At 36.8% G+C, this 20,373-nt stretch overlaps 2 protein-coding genes across 2 annotated transcripts in view; one reads left to right on the top strand and one right to left on the bottom strand.

Annotated features, from left to right (window-relative positions):
* Positions 1-1,665: 1,665 nt before the first annotated feature.
* LOC134848372 (uncharacterized) overlaps positions 1,666-20,373 on the bottom strand; it is a 40,901-nt gene continuing 22,193 nt past the window's right edge. The window contains exons 4-9 of the mRNA XM_063865782.1: positions 20,070-20,291; positions 19,820-19,940; positions 19,425-19,681; positions 18,775-19,002; positions 9,828-10,113; positions 1,666-1,872 (exon numbers count right to left, since the gene is read on the bottom strand). Of these exons, the coding sequence (XP_063721852.1) occupies positions 1,751-1,872; positions 9,828-10,113; positions 18,775-19,002; positions 19,425-19,681; positions 19,820-19,940; positions 20,070-20,291 (1,236 nt within the window). The 3' untranslated portion in view covers positions 1,666-1,750. The remainder of the gene's footprint in view (positions 1,873-9,827; positions 10,114-18,774; positions 19,003-19,424; positions 19,682-19,819; positions 19,941-20,069; positions 20,292-20,373) is intronic.
* LOC134848373 (heat shock 70 kDa protein cognate 1-like) lies at positions 5,537-6,848 on the top strand. Its single transcript, XM_063865784.1, has one exon. The coding sequence runs from the start codon at positions 5,835-5,837 to the stop codon at positions 6,846-6,848; it is 1,014 nt and encodes a 337-aa protein (XP_063721854.1). The 5' UTR covers positions 5,537-5,834.

The following is a 20,373-nucleotide window of genomic DNA, read 5'->3' as shown; positions in this document are numbered from 1 at the left end:
ACGGGTAGACGGGTAACTTTTTTTTAAAAAGCAGGGCATGGTCGCATGCCCAGGTAAGATTTGCATGACTGATTTTCATTTTCGGTCAAACCACTCGTCTTCGATTTCGCAAGGTAGTTTTTGAGAAAACAGATAAAAAATTTTAAAAATTAACCAAAATTTCAAAAAATGAGCTTGTTTGATGCCATCATTTTTTCTACAGAAATTAGGTAATACCCGCTTGAGAAGGGGATATCCCATATTTTGTTCTTTTGATTGTAACCTTTATCTCTGATTTGTGCATTTAAAATTTAAAAAACTGAAAAATTTCGAAAAAATTAAGCCAAAAGTCCCCCTACTGAAAAAATTTCGAAGGCCGTAGAAGGTCAGGTAAAATGAAAATAGACTAACAAATTATGCAGTCACATAGAAGAGCAGAAACTTTGGCGTCATGTCCGATCCAGAAGCGAGCATACAAAATTTAATTCCATTAAAATGGAACAAAATTAGGTCACTAAGCCGAAAAAAAAAATGTTTCGCCAGAAAAATGTTTTTCAACAAAAACCAAAAAAAAAAGAAAAAAAATACCAATTCGAGCTTAGTTAAATTACAAATATAGCCAAACGAAGATTGAATAAGAGTAGTGAACGCGAGTGAACAAAAAATACTGACTTTGTTTAAAAATCTCAATTTTCGAATTTCAAAGAAAAAAATAGATTCCTTTTAAGCTCTTTGCATTTCTAGAATGATTTATGATTAGCGCTTTTGTAATAACACTAACCCAACTTGACAAACTGGATTAACAAGCAAAATTTTTATTTCGCTGTAAATCTAAAAATTAAATTCCACCTTTGAAACTAGAATTTGTTCGTTTTTTCGCGCCGTTTCCACGTTCGTATTTGGAGAGTGCTATTCACGTCCCAGGCGTATTCGTTACCTCCAGACTAAGTGTGCTGGAGACGCTTAGATATTTGTATTCATTATGAACCAAGAAACTAATTGATTTAAATGATGTCAAACAAAATGTTAACCCGAAAAGGGTTTTTATTCCGATTTGATAACGCTTCCTAATCGCAAGCGTAATGATACTTCTACGCATAAGGTACAGATCTGTCTTCGATGTAGATCCATCTGCTAATAAACCGTATATAATAGTGATCACCTAAATTTTTGAAGTTTAACACAGAGGCGAAGTTGCACTTCGCATACACAAGCAAAAATATGACCGATGTCGCTACTGGGAAAAACTGATTGAGTAAAACTTTGAGTCTACAAAATTTCTTTTGTGACTTTAAAATGAATTTTTAATAAAATGAATTTTTTTAATTGAGATTTTTTTTGTGGCAACTATCCCCCCACATACCATATTAAGTACAAAGTGATAAATTTTGCTCCTAGTAATATATCAATTATGGCAAATATGCCTCCTTTAACCAATTTCACCAATTCTGACGGATTAAATCTCCGCTTACGCGTTAATAACTTCCTTCACCAATTCTGATGGATGAAATCTTCGCTTACGCGTTAATAGCGCGAATGATATCGCGCGTTTATTTTCCCGTGAAAATCATAGAAAATTGACGATACACTCGAAACTTACCAATCAGGCTTGAAATATGATTTCAATAGGTATTGTCTCCCATTGCTCGCTTGTTTGATACACTTTTGAAGTTTTCAATTCACTAGTTTAACACTCCATTGCTTATCGCAAGGGTAATCATTTCTAATTATTCTCCAATTATGATAAAATGCAGATAACAAAATGAAATAACTAAAGTTTTTTTAATTTGAGTTTCTTCTTTAATCGTGACCTTGAGTTTTTGTCGGGAATTTTCTTGGAAAGCTTGCTCTTCTTTCGTCTTGATTTTGAGGACTTCCGTTCTATCGTTAGATCTGAAAAAGTAATCGAACCAAATTATTTTGAAACATTTTGAATATCTAGTTTCTCGAGGAGTGGTTATTAAAGCTCGCTTCGCTTCTGGACTTGTAAAAATTTGGATACATTGACAATGCGGTGTTGGTTAGGGCAAAATAAAGTATATTTATGCATTGATTTGAACTTCTATTGGTAAAAATGGTCCTTGCGCCAAAGCGATGCTCTGAATGTTTCAACTCTCTAGTTAAATAATTTCGGTTTAATGTTCCACAAAATGAACGATCATTTTTCACTTTTTATAAACCACACTACCCAATAACATGAAAAGGATGTGAGCGGCTTCTATTTTGCAGGATTACTTTGTTGCTTGCTTGTTAAGCTTCAAAACAAATGGAAACCAAAACTGCTCTTAATAATGCAAAGAACTGAATGTTCCGACTGCCATTTGAAATTGTTGAAACGGTTGAAATTTCGATTTTTTAATCTAACTTCATCGAATTTTATGAGCTCAATCCTCACCAAAAGTGCAAAAAAATCTGTCCGGCAATGTATACAAGAGCAAATGTCTTGCTTCAATTCAATCTGGAATGGCTTAATTAGCCGCTTACGCTTTAGCATGACGAAATATATCGATCATGCGTTAGTAATCCTATCCCAATTAGAATTTAAGTGATCAAAGTAATCCCAAAATCAACCCCTCATTACTCCAAAACAAATGGTCGCCAATGTATTTTCTATTTTTGAGCTTCGGGCATCAGTTGGTATAAAAAATGGCCAAAATGGATAGTTAAAAAGTCGAAATTTGTATGGAGAACGAACTACCCGAGCACAACTATTTCGTCACTTCTTGATCCGAAAATTGAAACAACACTGCGCGCAATAATGCAATTAAATTGGTAGTTTTTATCTTGAAATGCGCATAAATTTATCAAAATGAACTACGAAAAACTTGTTCAGAAGATTTTTGTTCCGATCACTAAAAGTGTGGATGACTTTGTCTTTTTCTATTTGAAATCGTAATCCGATCGACATCATAGTTTTGTAAGCGCCGAGAAAAACTGATTTGACAATTTTGACCCCACCCTGCTTGTACCTCCTCGCTCGGTCCTGCTCCTCCTCGCCCTGCCCTACCTGGCTTTACGCTGCCCTGCCTGGGCTTGCGCTGCCCTACCCTGACCTACATGCCCTTCCCCTCCTCGCCCTGCCTTGCCTTGCGTTGCCATATTCCGTCTTGTCCCTCCTGACCCGGCCCTGTGCTGTTCACGCTCCCCTACCATGCCTCGACTCTCATCGCCCTGCCTTGCCACTCCTCGTCCTACCTTACCTTAAGCTGTCCTGCCTTGCCTTCCAAAGTCCTGTGCTACCTTGCCCCTTCTCGCCCTACCCTGCCGTGCTCTCACTACCCTTCCTTATCCTTCCTCATCCCTTTTCTCCCAGCCCTGCCTAGCGTTACCGTTCTCTGCAACTCCTCACCCTGCTCTGCCTCTCCTCGCCCTATCCCGCTTTGCGCTGAAAAGTTTATTAAGCACTGCAAAATACGATGCAGCATAAACTTGCTCAATTTCGTGCGTTTCGGAAACCTTAAACTTGTTGTTTCCATTTAAATTTTCATTCATTACGTTCTTTTAATTTGAAGACATCTCTTGGTTCTTTTTACTTATTCCGTATTGAAACTTTTCACATTCGAACATCTCGTATTGAAATTATTTTGCTTCAATCTGAGCGGTTAAAATTAGCCAATCAAAATTCAACACCAACTCGAAGTGTTGTTCACAATTTCGACTCGACTTCTAAAACAGCCGAAATAATTGAAAAATAGACTGTTTGGTAAACTATTCAATTGAATTGTAGAATTTCTCCCAGATAAAAAAAAACACAAAAAAACTGCACGAAAAAAGTGGACCACCTTCAAACACATTTTGCTCGAAAATTGTCCATGATAAAAATCATTAAAGAGTGAAGTGATCGCGTTTGTATCAACAAAACCAAACAGTGCGATCTGTATTTTAATTTTATTCTGGCCAGAAACCAACATTTCAGCACCTTGTATTGAAACTATTTTGTTTCAATCTGATTGGCTATATTTAGCCAATCTAAGTTCAGCACCGACTCAAAACTTTTTTTCGCAATTTTACGTCGACTTCTAAAGCCGCCAAGTTGGCAAATATATAGATTGTTTAGTTAATTATTCATAGGTTGCAAAATTGTAACGCTGTACCCAGACCAGAAAAAAAAACCCAAAAAATAACTCCAGGAAAATTGACAACCTTCACAAGGAATAAAATTATAGCGTTTGTATCAAACAAACCAATCAGTGCGATCAGTGTTTTGTTCTCTGCATTTATACATTGATTATTACAAAATCTCAAAACAACGAAATTTGGGCTGAATAAGTAATCATAGCCAAAAGATCAGCTGGAAATAGCCAGTTGGAAAAAATCATTTGTTTTCAAGAAAGTCGGCAATTGTTAAATAGACTACGTTAGTAGAATTTTCGACCAATTAAAATGCTGCAAAATAAGGATTCTCAAAAGAACGATCAAGTCAAGTCCGAAACCCCCCCCCCCCCCCCCTCCCTCAGCGATTCGATCCCCTGCCGACCCTTTGTACTATTTTGAGATATCCATTTTTGGTGACAGACCCTAAAATTTTTCTAAGGCACCTTCGGCAACTATATAATAATTTTGAGAGGGGAGCGCGCGCCAAAAAAACGCGATTTTTGGTCAAAATTTTCCCAAAACTGCCTAAAAACGCCTTTTTCGGTCTGCTTTTTCAAAAAATTTGCCTTGCGCAGTGGGAAGACACGGGATCTCTGTTACTAAATAAATCAGTGGCTGACTTATTTTATGGTATTATTTCATGACATCGACTTTGGGCCGACCAACCCTAAAAGATTTTAAGGCGCCTTCGGCGACAAAATGTACTTATTTAGAGGGGAAGCACGCGCCAAAAAAAAAGCAATTTTTGGTCAAAACTTTTTAAAGTTCTGCCTTTTTTTCTTCAAAAATTTGCTTGCAGAATTTTTTTTCAAAAAACGGTCTTTATGGAGTCCATTACTGCTCGGAAAATCAATTTATAAACGACCTAAAAGGCGACCAAGTTTCTTTTATTAAAATTAAATCCCCCCCCCCCCCATCGAGAAAATTTTATTCCGCCCCTATCCTTCGCTATTGCTAAAGGGAGAATTCGTTAATAGTTTGAAAAATAGCGCATGCTCAACCATTGATTTGGTTCTTTACAGGATTGGTTATTCTTTACCATGTACCAAAGTACCCCCCCCCCCCCCGCCCCCTTTCAAGAAAGGGGGCAATTGTTGAGTAGGTTAAGTTAGTCGAATTTTCGACCAATCAGAATGCAGCAAAATTAGAATTATCAAAAGAACGCTCTAGTGCTAATTTACTGCCTTTATTTATACGGTTGGCTTTAGATATCATAGGGAGGTGGAGGGCTATTGTTAAAGTAGCTCCAAATATTTAAAGATATCCGGCATTATATGGCGAGAACAGTATTCGATTTGGAAAAAAATATTCTAAGGGAAATGAAAAATATTCATATGCATATACTACTTTCACGTTATACGTCTGCGTTATGAGAACATTCTAGAACCTTCGATTGAACAAATATATCATTTCACAAGCAGTAGATGAAAAACACACTGAAAAGAACAATGAAAGTAGATCTAGAACATTCGGAATTAGATAACAATAATGGTATAAAATATTGGTACAAAATACTCTCGACACGATTGTTCTAGAACATTCGCTTCAAAGAGTATTCTAGAATTAGAATGCGTTTACCATATAAATACCGGACTGCATTTTTTACTACCAATCAATTTGAAATCGACAAAAATTTACATTTTCAACGCCTCATTTCGAGCCTTCAACGCTAATAACTCAAGCATACCATTTCTGCAAAAAACCGCAATTTGACAGTCAATTCAACATTCATCAAAAATCTATTCAGCGACTAATCAAAAATGGTCAAATCAGCTCCTGCAATTGGAATCGATTTGGGTACCACCTACTCTTGCGTAGGGGTTTTCCAAAATGGGAAAGTGGAAATCATCGCCAACGACATGGGCCATCGAACCACTCCTTCCTACGTCGCTTTCAACGACTCGGAACGCCTGATTGGGGATGCGGCCAAGAATCAAGCAGCTATGAACCCAAACAACACGATTTTTGACGCTAAACGACTCATTGGACGAAAGTTCACTGAAGAAACTGTTCAAAAAGACATCAAGCTGTGGCCTTTCAAAGTGCTCAACAACAACGACAAGCCTCAAATTGAAGTCGAATACAAAGCTGAGACGAAAAAGTTCCACGCCGAAGAAATCAGCTCAATGGTTCTGACCAAAATGAAAGAAACAGCGGAAGCATACCTAGGAGCCCATGTGAAAGACGCTGTCATCACAGTTCCAGCTTACTTCAACGATGCTCAAAGAGCTGCCACCAAAGATGCCGGAGCAATCGCAGGACTCAACGTCTTGAGAATAATCAACGAGCCAACAGCAGCTGCACTTGCCTATGGTTTGGACAAGAAGGCAACTGGTGAAAGGAATGTCCTGATTTTCGACCTGGGAGGAGGAACATTTGACGTTTCAATTCTCACAATTGAGGATGGAATGTTTGAAGTCAAATCAACGGCAGGTGACACCCATTTGGGAGGCGAGGATTTTGACAACCGACTTGTGAGGCATCTGATTGAGGAATTCAAGAGAAAGCACAAACAGGATCCCTCCCAGAACAAACGGTCCCTGAGAAGACTCAGAACCGCAGCTGAAAACGCTAAGAGAACTCTATCTTCAAGTGCGCAAGCCACAATTGAGATCGACTCACTCTTCCATGGAATTGACTTCTACACCAGCATAACTCGAGCCCGCTTCGAAGATCTTTGCATTGATCTTTTCCGAAGCACCTTGGATCCAGTGACAAGAGCCCTGAAGGATGCACAAATGAGCAAGAACGACATTCACGAGGTGATGTACTAAGACAAAAGTTGCTTGGGACAAAAGTTGCTTAGAATTTCACCAGAATTAATATGGTGCCATTTTTTCTCCAAAAATTTTACCCCAAAAATGAGTCATTTTGGCTTTTTTCAATTTATCAAGAATTACGCTGAAATTATTTTGTTAATTGATAAGAAAATTATATCACAGGAAGCCTCTTACGCAGCTCAACAAAGTTTAAGAAGGGTTAAATCTCCAAAAACCAGTATAAGAGAAAAAATTTTCATTTCATAGTCAAAAAATGTGATTTTTACTATATAAAACCCAGAATCTCTGTTTAAAAATAAATTTTAAACAATTTGCGCAAATTTTTGGAGATTTAACCCTTCTTAAACTTTGTTGAGCTGCGTAAGAGGCTTCCTGTGATATAATTTTCTTATCAATTAACAAAGTAGTTTCAGCGTAATTTTTGATTAATTGAAAAAAGCCAAATTGACCCATTTTTGGGGTAAAATTTTTGTTGAGAATGGAGAAAAAATGGCACCATATGAATTCCGGTGAAATTCTAAGCAACTTTTGTCCTCTTCACTTTTTGTCTAATCTTAACCCAATTTGAGAAAAACGCGTTTTAAAATTCAAGTTTTGTTCATTTTGTCCGGATAATTTAAATCAGCACTGTATGTCGATCAACACTACAAATTCAAAAAAAACATTAACAATTTTTAATTAAAACATCAGCAGACTATAAAATTACAGTCGCTTCGATTTTCAAATTTTTTAAAACTATTTATTCCAACTTCCTGAAAACAGAATTTCGGAAAACAATTTCTTTGATTAAGTATAGTACTTTTATTGCATTAATGAGAACAATAACAATCAAAATCGCCTCTGAAATTAAACACCAAGAAACGACCTCCTATATGCATCATTTAGCACAATGGTAAAGCTCGATTTCGCAAATATAGTCCAAAACAAGGCACGGGCAACCTAAAAATGCAAAATCGAACAAAAATATGAAAAAAGATTTCCGGTTGCTGTGCAAGAAGCACAGAATGCTATTATCACATTCATAAAAAACTACAAAAAAGTTCTTTTTTTTTTCTTCAAATTAATGTAGTTTTTTTTGTGCGTGGTCTAATGAGAAAACTATACCAACGCTTGGAAAGTTAGCGCATTAATAAATAATATCGACCACAGTTGTCACAAAAAATATATCACAAAAAATTGAAAATCTACTTTTTAGAGATGCCAAAAAAAGCGCTAAATTAAGCTTGTAAAACTTCATTTCTTCTTATTAATATCATTTTTTCTAAGACTAAATGGCCAAATTTTATTAAAGACGTTACTCGATCGCTTTACTTGCTTGAAATTTGACTAAAACTCAAAAAGATCAAACTAGTTTCTCTCGGCACTGAGACAATTTTTTGCAAACGTTTTAGAGTCGTTCCAATCACGACTGAAAGGGATCTAATACGATGTATCACTTGACACATTCTGATGATTATTTGTTGTACCTGATTGTGCGTGGGAAAAACTCCCGAAAACAAAATCCCTCCCCAGTTTCAACGATCGGACTGAAAATTCTGGCATTTGATATCTTAAACTTAGACGCACTAGACTGATCCACTGCGCCACATTGTTTTATTACAAGCTTTTTTTCTCAGAGTGAACATTTAAAATGCAACGATACTCGAAATATCTGTTAGTTGACGAAAAAACAGATTAGGAGATTATCACCAATTTCGGCAATCGTGTAAGTTAAATTCACTACGGAAGAAATTTTAGTAACCAGAAGCAAAACTTTTAGCAATGCTTCAAAGGGTTACACAATGGCAAAGCTGAGCTTCGAACCTCTTGTTATAGAAAATAAACTACCAAAAATCAAAAGATAAAGTGTCTCAAACGAAAAATAAAAAAAAATTAATGAATTCTGTTGAAAAAATCCTGGGCTAAAAACATTTTTTAAAAAACATTTGATTGCAATTGTTATAAAAACCAATCGACTAAAACATAGAAGGACGAGGGCTACACGTCCTCCAAAAACAAAAAAAAAACATTTCAGAAAAAAAAGAAACATTGCACCCAAAAAAAATGAAAATGAATGTGCATTTTTTAATTGCAAAAAAAAATTCATTTTATAGAAAAAATTTTAATGCGTAGAAAAACCAGGAAACGATGAACTATACTTATCCTCTTGAGAAACAAACACATAGTTAAACAAACACCACAACTTAAAAAAACTTCAAAACGTTGTCTATTTGCTGAAAACAAATCCAGAAACACATTCGACAGTATTTAATCAATTTAAAAAACAAGTTTTGAGCGAAAAAAATTGTTGTCATGAAAAACTTGGAACTGTACATTCTATTCTGGGACTTTTAGCATTTGTTGCAATCCGGGGGAAGCATACAAATTATGGTTCCCTCGAACGACCCAAAAACAGGTGAGAAAGCCAATGAAATATTTTAAGCGACAAATGTTTTTGAAAAGGGAAAATATACGAAGTCAAGGTTAGTAGAATTACAAATTGCAGGAGTAAATGAAAAGATTTAAAAAACAACTACAATGAAAACTGTATACAGCAAAAAATTTCAAAGAAGTGGCAACTAAACCGACAAACCATAAGCAGACAAATAATAAGCCGACAATTGTTTTAAAAAGGAGAATTTCCCGTTTGAAAAAACAGGTCTTGGTCAGATTCGAAGCCACAACCTTTACCGTCCCAGGCGTAATCGTTGCCTCCAGACTAAGTGTGAGACGCTTAGAAATTTGAATTTATTAAGAATAAAGATACCAAGTGATTCGGTAATTAAGTTGATAACCCGAAAAAAGTCTAGATTCCGATTTGATAACGCTTGCTAATCGCAAGCGTAATAATATCCTGAGTACCATTTTTTCAATCAAAAATTGAAACATTCACGCCAAATTCAATATTCTGTTGAAACCAAACAACTTAGCTAAGAATCAAGCATTTCGTTCTGTAACGCGTTATCATGGTTACTAAATTCCGAACCCACTTACCAGGATTATAATTCGGATTCGGCACCGAGAAAGATACTCGACTGGACTGTTCGTCCAGATCCTGTTCTCCAATCGCAGTTGCAATGTCAGCCGAACTCATAAATTCGATGCCCTCTTTTTCAACTACATCTTCCAGGTCACTGACGTCATCATCTGAGTCAGTGACGTCACTGATACCCCCGGCTGATGAAACTGCTTCTGATTGGCTGGTTTCTTTTGATTGAGCAGCTATGTTTTTCAATTTGCTGTGACTTTGTTCCGATTGGTTGTCAGAGTTTTTGCGCTTCTAAACAGATCATGAGAGCCAGTTAGTATCTAGAAAAGATTCTGTATCCCATACAACGGTGCCGTCCCTGACAATGATGTCTTTTTTTATTAGCGGCGCATCTAAGGCCATTTGCAACAGTAAATGTAAATGCGAAGCTATGAAATATTATCTGACTTTCAATAACCATTTTGGTTGAAAAACTCTCCAGTTGAAAAACCCCAAAATCTCAATTTGGCTCCAAACAGATCAGATTTATTAACATCCGAACAAGTACAGATAAATTTTTTGAGATAATTTATCCACGAGGGCAGGGGCAGATCCAGACGTTTATCAATTTCCCGAGCTCACCAAAAACATCATAACAACCCTATTTTAGCAAAACTTTGTGCGGCATGCAAATTAAAAAAAAACAGGTCAAAAATGCCGTTCTAAAAAAAATGAGTCAAAAATTTCCGATTTAGGAAAGTTTTACGGTCGGTTGTCTGAAAATTGATGTCGTAAAATAGTACTTATGGGGGCTTTGAGTGGTGTGGTGCTCGAATCCTTGAGGTGGGTGGATATATGCCTTGAGTTCAGCTCTTTACGTAGATCTGCTTCTATGCCCCTGGTTACAAGTGCAATTTTTCTAGTCTGGCTTTTTTGCCCATTTGATATCACAAGGTTGGAGGAATATCAATATGATTGTGATTGTTTTGTCCTTTTTAAATTGGCTTTGATAATTTTGAAAACTCCCACACTGCTGAAAATGCCACACTTCTTCAATTTACTTTAGCTTTCTTCAACGCGGCGCCCAAAAAATTCCAAAACTAATAGGAATAACGTAAATTTCAGGCTACTTAAATCGCGCGGAAACAAATTTGTGCCACAACTGTGCAAGGAAATGGACGACATTGATGGGAAAGAACTGGACTCAGAAAATAGCGTAAAATTCGCTAGCTCCGTTTGTGTAGAAACATCAATTTTAAAAAATCATACTTTTGGAGAGTTTTCATTTTAAACCTGACACAACATTACCCATTGTTTCAAGAGAACCTTTAGAACTTCGAAAAAATTCGCAAAGAAAAATGAAAAAGTGTTCAAAAACTCATTCAAAAATAGCTGCTTTTGGCGCTCTCTGAAATTTCGTCACCAGATAAATTTTCCAATTTAAACGCATCATAGCCAATCATTGATTTTCCGGAATAAAAATAGCTGCCCAGAAAAGTTTCAAATAAAACAAATAGCCAGGATCTGTGAAGTTTTGTGAGAATGTGGCGAGAGAGAACTGAAAAACCTGGAAAAACGAAATGATAGTTACACAGAGGCGAAGTTGTGAGATCCAAAAAAAATGTAGGTTTCAAGCTACAACTTGGAGATTACGAGTCTCACGTCCTTGCATCTGTACCATGTGCTCTTGATTTTATTAAAAAATTAGCACTAATTTATGCCAGTTGGATTGGAGAAGAAACGGAAGCTCGCACTTGTGAAGAATTTATGATAAATTTTAGTCGAGTGAAAACCAATTTACAGTTACAATTTAACTGCAAATGCAGATGTTTAAATGAAATCTAACGGCGCAAAAAATCATTCCATGATACGCATAGGTAAAAAAAAATTAGAAAAAATTGACCGCGATCGTTTTAAACTAACTTGAAATAGATTTTCCCACGGTAAGGCATTCACTTTAAGATTGTCTGATTGTGTAACCGATCCCCTGCCACGGCAACAATAGCGTGTGAGGACTAGCTCTCACATGACCTCTAGCTTCAGGTCTACCACAACCTGACCAATTTTGGCTGCAATAGTGGTACCACGTGAAAATTCCAGGCGCAAAAAAAACGGCCTTGGGTCGCAAACAAGAGCATCGCTCAACAAAATAACTCAGTCTGGAATGTGGGCAAAAAAGAAAAACAGAGAATGCTTAGACACACCTGATAGCGTTTTAAAGATCTTCTGCGCATCGCAGAACCCTCAATTATTATTATTATTAGTTAAAAGTTATGACGGATATGCAGCTGTCAAATCAAGTCAAAATAAAATTTGAGAAGCGTCAATAAACTCAAAAAAAATGAAAAAAAGGATTTACTTTTTTCAAAATTTTTTAATTTTACAACTTCGAAGAAAAAACACATGGCGTTTAAGCTCTTTGAATTTCCAGAATCTTTTATGAAACTAACCAAATTAATGTCATCTTTTTTTCACTTCATGTGCCTTTTCTTAATTAGAAAGCTTAAATTGTCTTTCTTTTAGTAAATTAATTTATATTGGAACTTGAAAATATACAAAACCAAAAGCGGAAACTCAATTAGCGTGAAGAACAAACAAACAAAACAACCACACGAGCTAAACAAGTCTTCATTTTGTTCATTGGCACTCAGACAATCACCAACTGTTTTTGATCAATTCTACAGTTTTAAGTCGACAATCAAGTCGACAAAATTGAGCGCATGCCATCAATCCGCCAAATATTTATTTTTACTTCTTTATTTCTGTATAACTTGCTAGAGTGAATAGTGATGCTCATCCGGTATATCTTTGATACTGATGATCTATTGAAAAAATTTCTGAAGCAATTGATCAATTGAGCACAACCCCACTCACGATTTAATGCTACCAAAATAAATCTACGCGTTTACTTTGCAGCATAGAGCCATTGTCGCATAAAGCATGTGACATAAGCCGCTACCAAAGTATAGCCTTGTCCAATAAGTCTCTACTGAAGTGAACTAGCATTGTCTCAATATTGCATTGTAGCATTTATAGCATTGTCGCTTAAGTCGCTACCAAAATCGAGCATTGTCTCAATATTGCATTGCAGCATTTATAGCCTTGTCGATTAGGTCGCTACCAAGTATAGCATTGATGCTTAATTGCAACTTAAGTACCTCTGCGCATCGTTTGCGTTGTCGCATATATCCAAATGGGATCTTGTTAAATTGGAATTGATCTTGTTAATTTCCATCCAATGAAAGGTAGCCATGGTGACAGGAAAAAGTATGCCATACAAAAGTATCTCATTCCAAAATATCCCATACCAAAACATCCCAATGGACACATGGGCCCTTACAAATATAGCCCACGTCAATTAAGATATCCCATAGAGGATTAAAAAAGAATTTATGATATAGACCAACAAAGATTGGTGCATACATCTACATTGCAATTAAAGAGATTTATTTCAACTGCCTCAATTATTTCGAGACGCCATATAAAGATAGTGCTAATTGTGAAAGACTCTTTTAAAGGGATTAATTCTTACTTTTAAACCTGGTAAAGGAAAATTTAAATGCTCTTTGCATTCATAGCAAAGTTTGGCTTTGTGACGGAGCTTTTAAGATTTGTCCGTCTCAGTTTTATCAATTGTACACAGTACATATTCAGATTGGCGGCCTTTACCCCCCTGTGTTTACTTTTTGCTTACCAATAAAAAAGATACCACTCACAACAGGTTTCTTGAAGCCCTGATAAGTCTTATTGGAGACGCCGTACCCGAAAAAATTCCCATTGACTTCGAACAAGCTGCCTTGAATGCATTTTCGTCCCTATATAAAACTGAAATCAAAGGTTGCTATTTTCATTTATGCAAAGCTTCCATCGCAAGCTTTCAGAGTTAGGTGTGAAAAAACCTTTGAAAACAACGCTAAGCTAGCCTTAACCTTAAAAATGATCCCAGCTTTAAGCTTTGTTCCTCCCTCAGATGTCGAATCTGTGTTTACTCTTGACATAGACAAAATGTGCCAAGCTGCCGATCAGTTTGACATTCCAACTGAAATCCTCGAGAAAATTGACAAGCTCGCATCATATTTCCAGCAGACTGATATAAAAGGAGAAACAACTGGTCCACAACAGCGTGATCCTTTGCTCCTCCCAGCTCTAAGGAATCATTACGGCAACGCGGCGGCTGGTCTCATTCGAACAACCAATGCAGTTGACGGCTGGCATAACGGCTTTCCAGGGCAGCCCTCCCTCATTTCATACGTTTTTAGAAACCATTCAGCTTGATTCTCACAAACAGAAATTCAATATTCTGAAAGCAGCCACCCATGCCGATTTCCCAGTACAGGGGGAATTTAGGGGTTTTGGGGACAATTTTTATCGATTTCGAACAAAAACTATTGATACACCGTGAAACGATCGTTTGATATTTCGACCAAGAGTCATATTCTTTAACCATATTGCCAAGCGAGCTTAGAAAGTCATATCTTTATGCTTTGATAGTTCAAAAGATTGGTAGATTTAAAACGTACGTTGAAATTTTCACATTTTGAACTGAATTTGATTTCACTCGCTTTTTTAAAACTTAGCATTGCTTTGATCGGTTTGTTCAATTTGGGCATCTTGGTTTCAATTCTTTTGATTATTCTATTGCGATATTTTAATTGTTTCGATTCCTCAGATGGGATCTTTTAATTTGCGTGGGGTACTTCGTCCTGGGCTATTTTTACTTCTGGGATGTTTTTTACTGGGATAACTTCGACGGGGATAAAAAAGGTAAAGGATATTTTGGGAAAAAGGGAGAATCTTTTATGAACTACATTTTTGAATGGAACTAACCAAACTAACGTCATCTGTTTTTCACTTCATGTGCCTTTTCGTAATAAGAAAGCTTAATTTGTCTTTCTTTTAGTAAACTAATTTATATTGGAACTTGAAAACATAAAATATCAAAAGCGGAAACTCAAATGGCGTGAAAAACAAACAAACAAAACAACCCCACGAGCTAAACAAGTCTTCATTTTGTTCATTGGCACTCAGACAATCACCAATTGTTTTTGATCAATTCTAAAGTTTTAAGTCGACAATCAAGTCGACAAAATTGAGCGCATGCCATCACTCCGCCAAATATTTATTTTTATTTCTATATTTCTATAAAACTTGCTAGTGTGAATAGTGATGCTCATCCGGTATATTTTTGATACTGATGATCTATTAGAAAATTTTCCGAAGCAATTGATGAATTGAGCACAATTCCATTCACGATTTAAGGCTACCAAAATAAATCTACACATTTACTTTGCAGCATAAAGCCATTGCCGCATAAAGCATGTCATATAAGCCGCTACCAAAGTATAGCCTTGTCCAATAAGTCTCTACTAAAATAAACTAGCATTGTCTCAATATTGCATTGTAGCATTTATAGCATTGTCGCTTAAGTCGCTACCAAAATAGAGCATTGTCTCAATAATGAATTGTAGCATTTATGGCATTGTCGATTAGATTGCTACTAAGTATAGCATTGTTGCTTAATTGCAACTAAAGTGCCTCTTCGCATCGTTTGCATTGTCGCATATATCCAAATGGGGTCTTGTTAAATTGGAATTGATCTTGTTAATTTCCATCCAATGAAACGTAGCCTTGGTGACAGGAAAAGTATCCCATACAAAGTATCTCATTCCAAAATATCCCATACCAAAATATCCCAATGGACACATGGGCCCTTACAATATAGCCCACGTCAATTAAGATTTCTCATAGAGGATTAAAAACTAATTTATGATATAGACTATCAAAGATTGGTGCATATATCTATATTGCAAAGAGATTTATTTCAACTGCCTAAATTATTTCGAGACGCCATATAGAGATAGTGCTAACGGTGAAAGACTCTTTTCTAGGGATTAAATTTTACTTTTAAACCTGGTAATGGAGTCATATTTGAGAAAATTTTGATAATGAAACACAACGCAAAGACATCATTACACACATAGCACCAACACAATTAACACCATTAAGACACAATTTATCTACGGTAAAACTCAACAAGGCAAATCGGTGCTTATCTTGGACGGACAAGGGTTCACTAAAAAGCGAGACACCAAATCTACCACTCACTGGCGTTGTGCAAAATGGCGTTCACATAAATGCCCAATGACTCTAATAACTTGCGACGAAAACATTATTTCGTTCAATTACGAGCACAGCCATGAGTTCAACCCCGGTCGCGTAGAAGCAAGGCAGCTAGTTAGTCAGTTGAAAGAAACAGCAAAAGCCTCAAGACTGTGAACAATAATCCGGCAATTCAGCTTTCACTTCCTTCACGTGCAGCCCTGACAAGAACCCTCAATAGAAACAAAATGCAAGAACCACTCGAAGTGATTTCATCGACCGACCGTCACTTCGACATTCCCGAAAAATATTTATCTTTTTGTCTACATGATAGCGGAAAAGAAGACAGTGAGCGATTTCTTATTCTCGGGAACATGGAAAATTTAAATGCTCTTTGCAGTCATAGCAAAGTTTGGCTTTGTGATGGAACTTTTAAGATTTGTCCGTCTCAGTTTTATCAATTGTACACAGTACATATCCAGATTGGCGGCCGTTACCCCCCCCCCCCCTGCGTTTACGTTTTGCTTAGCAACGAAAAGGAGTCCACTCACAACAGGTTTCTTGAAGCCCTGATAAGTCTTATTGGAGACGCCGTACCCAAAAAATTCTCGTTGACTTCGAACAAGCTGCCTTGAATGCATTTTCGTCCCTATATGAAATTGAAATCAAAGGTTGCTATTTTCATTTATGCAAAGCTTCCATCGCAAGCTTTCAGAGTTAGGTGTGAAAAAAACCTATGAAAACAACGCTAAGCTAGCCTTAACCTTAAAAATGATACCAGCTTTAAGCTTTGTTCCTCTCTCAGATGTCGAATCTGTGTTTACTCTTGTCGTAGACGAAATTTGCCAAACTGCCGATCAGTTTGACATTCCAACTGAAATCCTCGAGAAAATTGACAAGCTCGCATCATATTTCCAGAAGACTTATAAAAAAAGAGAAACTATTGGTCGACAACAGCGTGATCCTTTGTTCCCCCCAGCTCTATGGAATCATTACGGCAACGCGGCGGCTGGTCTCATTCGAACAACCAATGCATATGAAGGCTGGCATAACTGCGTTACGTTGCTTTTCCAGAGCAGCCACCCCTCAATTCATACGTTTTTAGAAACAATTCAGCTTGATTCTCACAACCCGAATTTCAATATTCTGAAAGCAGCAAGCGGTAGTACCAACCAAACCCGTAAAAAGTACCGAAAAAGTCCGAATGATAACTAACTCTCACAAAAACTCAGATATAGTAAATTATCTTCAAGCTCTGGCTCACTTAACACTCTCCTAGATTTCATTTTATCAAATTGTCGGCATGATTTTCTCAAATGGTCCGCATTTTGTTGCATTTTCAATTGATTTTCCAAAAATCATAAAGTTTTTTGCTTTAAAGCCATCGTAGAGGCACCATTTTTTGGGAGGTGATTGAGGCCAATACAACAATATTTCTGCCTTTTCCCTCACCCTGCCCCCCATGCCGGTTACCCACTACAGGGGGAATTTAGGGGTTTTGGGGACAATTTTTATCGATTTCGAACTAAAACTATTGATACATCGTGAAACGATCGTTTGATCTTTTGACCAAGAGTCATATTCTTTAACTATAATGCCAAGCGAGCTTAGAAAGTCATATCTTTATGCTTTGATAGTTCAAAAGGTTGGTAGATTTAAAACGTGCGTTGAAATTTTCACACTTTGAACTGAATTTGATTTCACTCGCTTTTTCAAAAGTTAGCATTACTTTGATCGGTTTGTTCAATTTGGGCAACTCGGTTTCAATTCTATTGATTATTCTATTGCGATATTTTAATTGTTCCGATTCCTCAGATGGGATATTTTAATTTGCGTGGGCTACTTCGTCCTGGGCTATTTTTACTTCTGGGATATTTTTGACTGGTATAACTTCGCCGGGGATAAAAAGGTAAGGGATATTTTGTGGAAAAAGGGAGAATCTTTTATGAATTACATTTTTGAATGGAACTAACCAAACTAACGTCCTCTGTTTTTCACTTCATGTGCACTTTCGTTATTAGAAAGCTTAATTTGTCTTTCTTTTAGAAAATTAATTTTAATTAGAAATTGAAAACATGAAAAATCTAAAAGCAGAAACTCAAATAGCGTGAAAAACAAACAAACAAAACAACCACACGAGCTAAACAATTATTCATTTTGTTCATTGGCACTCAGACAATCACCAACTGTTTTTGATCAATTCTACAGTTTTACGTCGACAATCAAGTCGACAAAACTGAGCGCATGCCATCAATCCGCCAAATATTTATTTTTACTTCTATATTTCTGAATAACTTGCTAGTGTGAATAGTGATGCTCATCCGGTATATTTTTGATACTGATGATCTATTCGAAAATTTTCTGAAGCAATTGATCCATTGAGCACAACCCCACTCACGATTTAATGCTACCAAAATAAATCTACACGATTACCTTCCAGCATAGAGCCATTGTCGCATAAAGCATGTCACATAAGCCGCTACCAAAGTAAAGCCTTGTCGAATAAGTCTCAACCAAAGTAAAATAGCAATGTCTCAATACTGCATTGTAGCATTTATAGCATTGTCGCTTAAAGTCGCTACCAAAATCGAGCATTGTCTCAATATTGCATTGCAGCATTTATAGCATTGTCGCTAAGTCGCTACCAAGTATATCACTGTTGCATAATTGCAACCAAAGTACCTCTGCGCATCGTTTGCATTGTCGCATAAATCCAAATGGGATCTTGTAAAATTGGAATTGATCTTGTCAATTTTCATCCAATGAAACGTAGCCTTGCAACAAAATATCCCATTTTAAAATAGAAGGCGGGAGTGGGGGGGGGGGGGGTAGTTAACAGGACCTGCCTAATGAAAAGGTGATACTTTCACACACCTTGGCTCTAGCACTTGTCTTTGAAGAGGAAGGAGTAGATTTGTTCAGATGTGTGCTTTCCACTCCACTTCTGATTCGCACAATGTCCAATTTTTCCGCCGCCCTCTTGCGGACAGACTCGATGTCTGTCACAGTGCGAGACACTTCTCTCCTCAATTCACTCAGAGAAGAGGACGAGGATAATAAAAAGCTGTCTCGACTGGGATGAGCTGACAGCTCTGCTAAAATCTGAAAAAGTAATTTTTAGGCCTAAACCATAAAAGGAGGATCTTCTCTGTTATTTGTGCTCTCCTGAAAATAAGGCAAAATCATAGTTTTAAAAATTGACTGGTTAAATTTGATTGAAAACCAATACAAATGTTTTGCTGAATATTGACTTCCTATGTTTGGGCTGTATGATAGAAAACAGCTGCTGAGGTTATTTGTATAAGCTTCAATACGGTATGTTATGGCTTACTTCCAACGTAGTGGACTTTAGCGCAGAAAGGAGCAATTTTCAAACAAAAACAAAAAAGCTTCTAAAAAAACGTTAAAAAGTCATTAGTGCGCAATAACTTATATTAACTACTGAGTAATTTTTTTTCTAAGAAAGTTTGAAAAAACCTTTCAATTTCAATCGAGATGATACTATATTGTGAATGCAACTCGACCTCTTTAACCCGTGTTAGTGTTGATTCGTTCTCGCGTCTCAATAAAAGCAAAGCCTCGTCCAGAGACTGGATCAGAATTCGGTTGTCGGCATTTTCCACTATTCTGCTAGATGCAGCAGCGTCCAAATGAGTTGCAATATCAAACGATGAATCAGCAGTAGGTTCTTCTTTGCCACTTGTTGCTTCTGTTGGATTAAGCAGTAAATTGATTGCTTCCTCCGCCTGGGTCAGATTCAGTGACACTTCCGGTAAACATTCTACATTGGAAAACGAAGGGGCTATTTTTGACAGGGGCTTTTTTTGAAAAACTTTTAAAACAGCTATTTCTTTTTTCTGAGCTCTGCCAAAACCCTAGAATAGTCAAATTTCGTTTAAAAAATGGCCGTAAAATTGACCTGTGAATAAAGAGCGCGCTTGGTGCATCTTTTTTTCCAAATTGGATCTCTCTATTCTCGCTCTGTCTAATTTGTATTCCTCTAACTGCTGAAGGTTCTTCATCACTTTGTCGAAAACTCCCTGAAATACATAAAATCAATAATGGATTTATATTTGACGCCAAGTTGTTAGCATATATTGATATAAAAAATATAAAGCATAAAAGTATTTAAAATTATATAAAAAGGTATGAAATATTTGAACGATAACCTTCATGTCTCGATTCAAGAGATCCCAACAGGAACTGAGCCGCTTGTAGAATATCCCATACTTGTTGTTCCACTGAAGCAGGAAGCGGATGGACTTGTTGCGCAACAGACTCGCGAATGCAGTGGGGGGAGGCAGCTGCTCGTAATCGGACATGATGACGTCACTGTGGCCATTAACAGAAGGGTGTGAATAAGAAGGGCAGATGCATAGACACACAAACTCCTGAAAAAAAGAGCAATCCCTTCAAATTCTGAACAGTGAAGATAAATTATGAATTACAAACGAAGGAAGAATGAGTTCCGCT

This window comes from Symsagittifera roscoffensis, chromosome 6, assembly GCF_963678635.1.
Source record: "Symsagittifera roscoffensis chromosome 6, txSymRosc1.1, whole genome shotgun sequence".
NCBI lineage: Eukaryota > Metazoa > Xenacoelomorpha > Acoela > Convolutidae > Symsagittifera > Symsagittifera roscoffensis.
The sequence above is the reverse complement of the archived record's forward strand: the minus strand, read 5'-3'. Positions and strand labels throughout refer to the sequence as shown.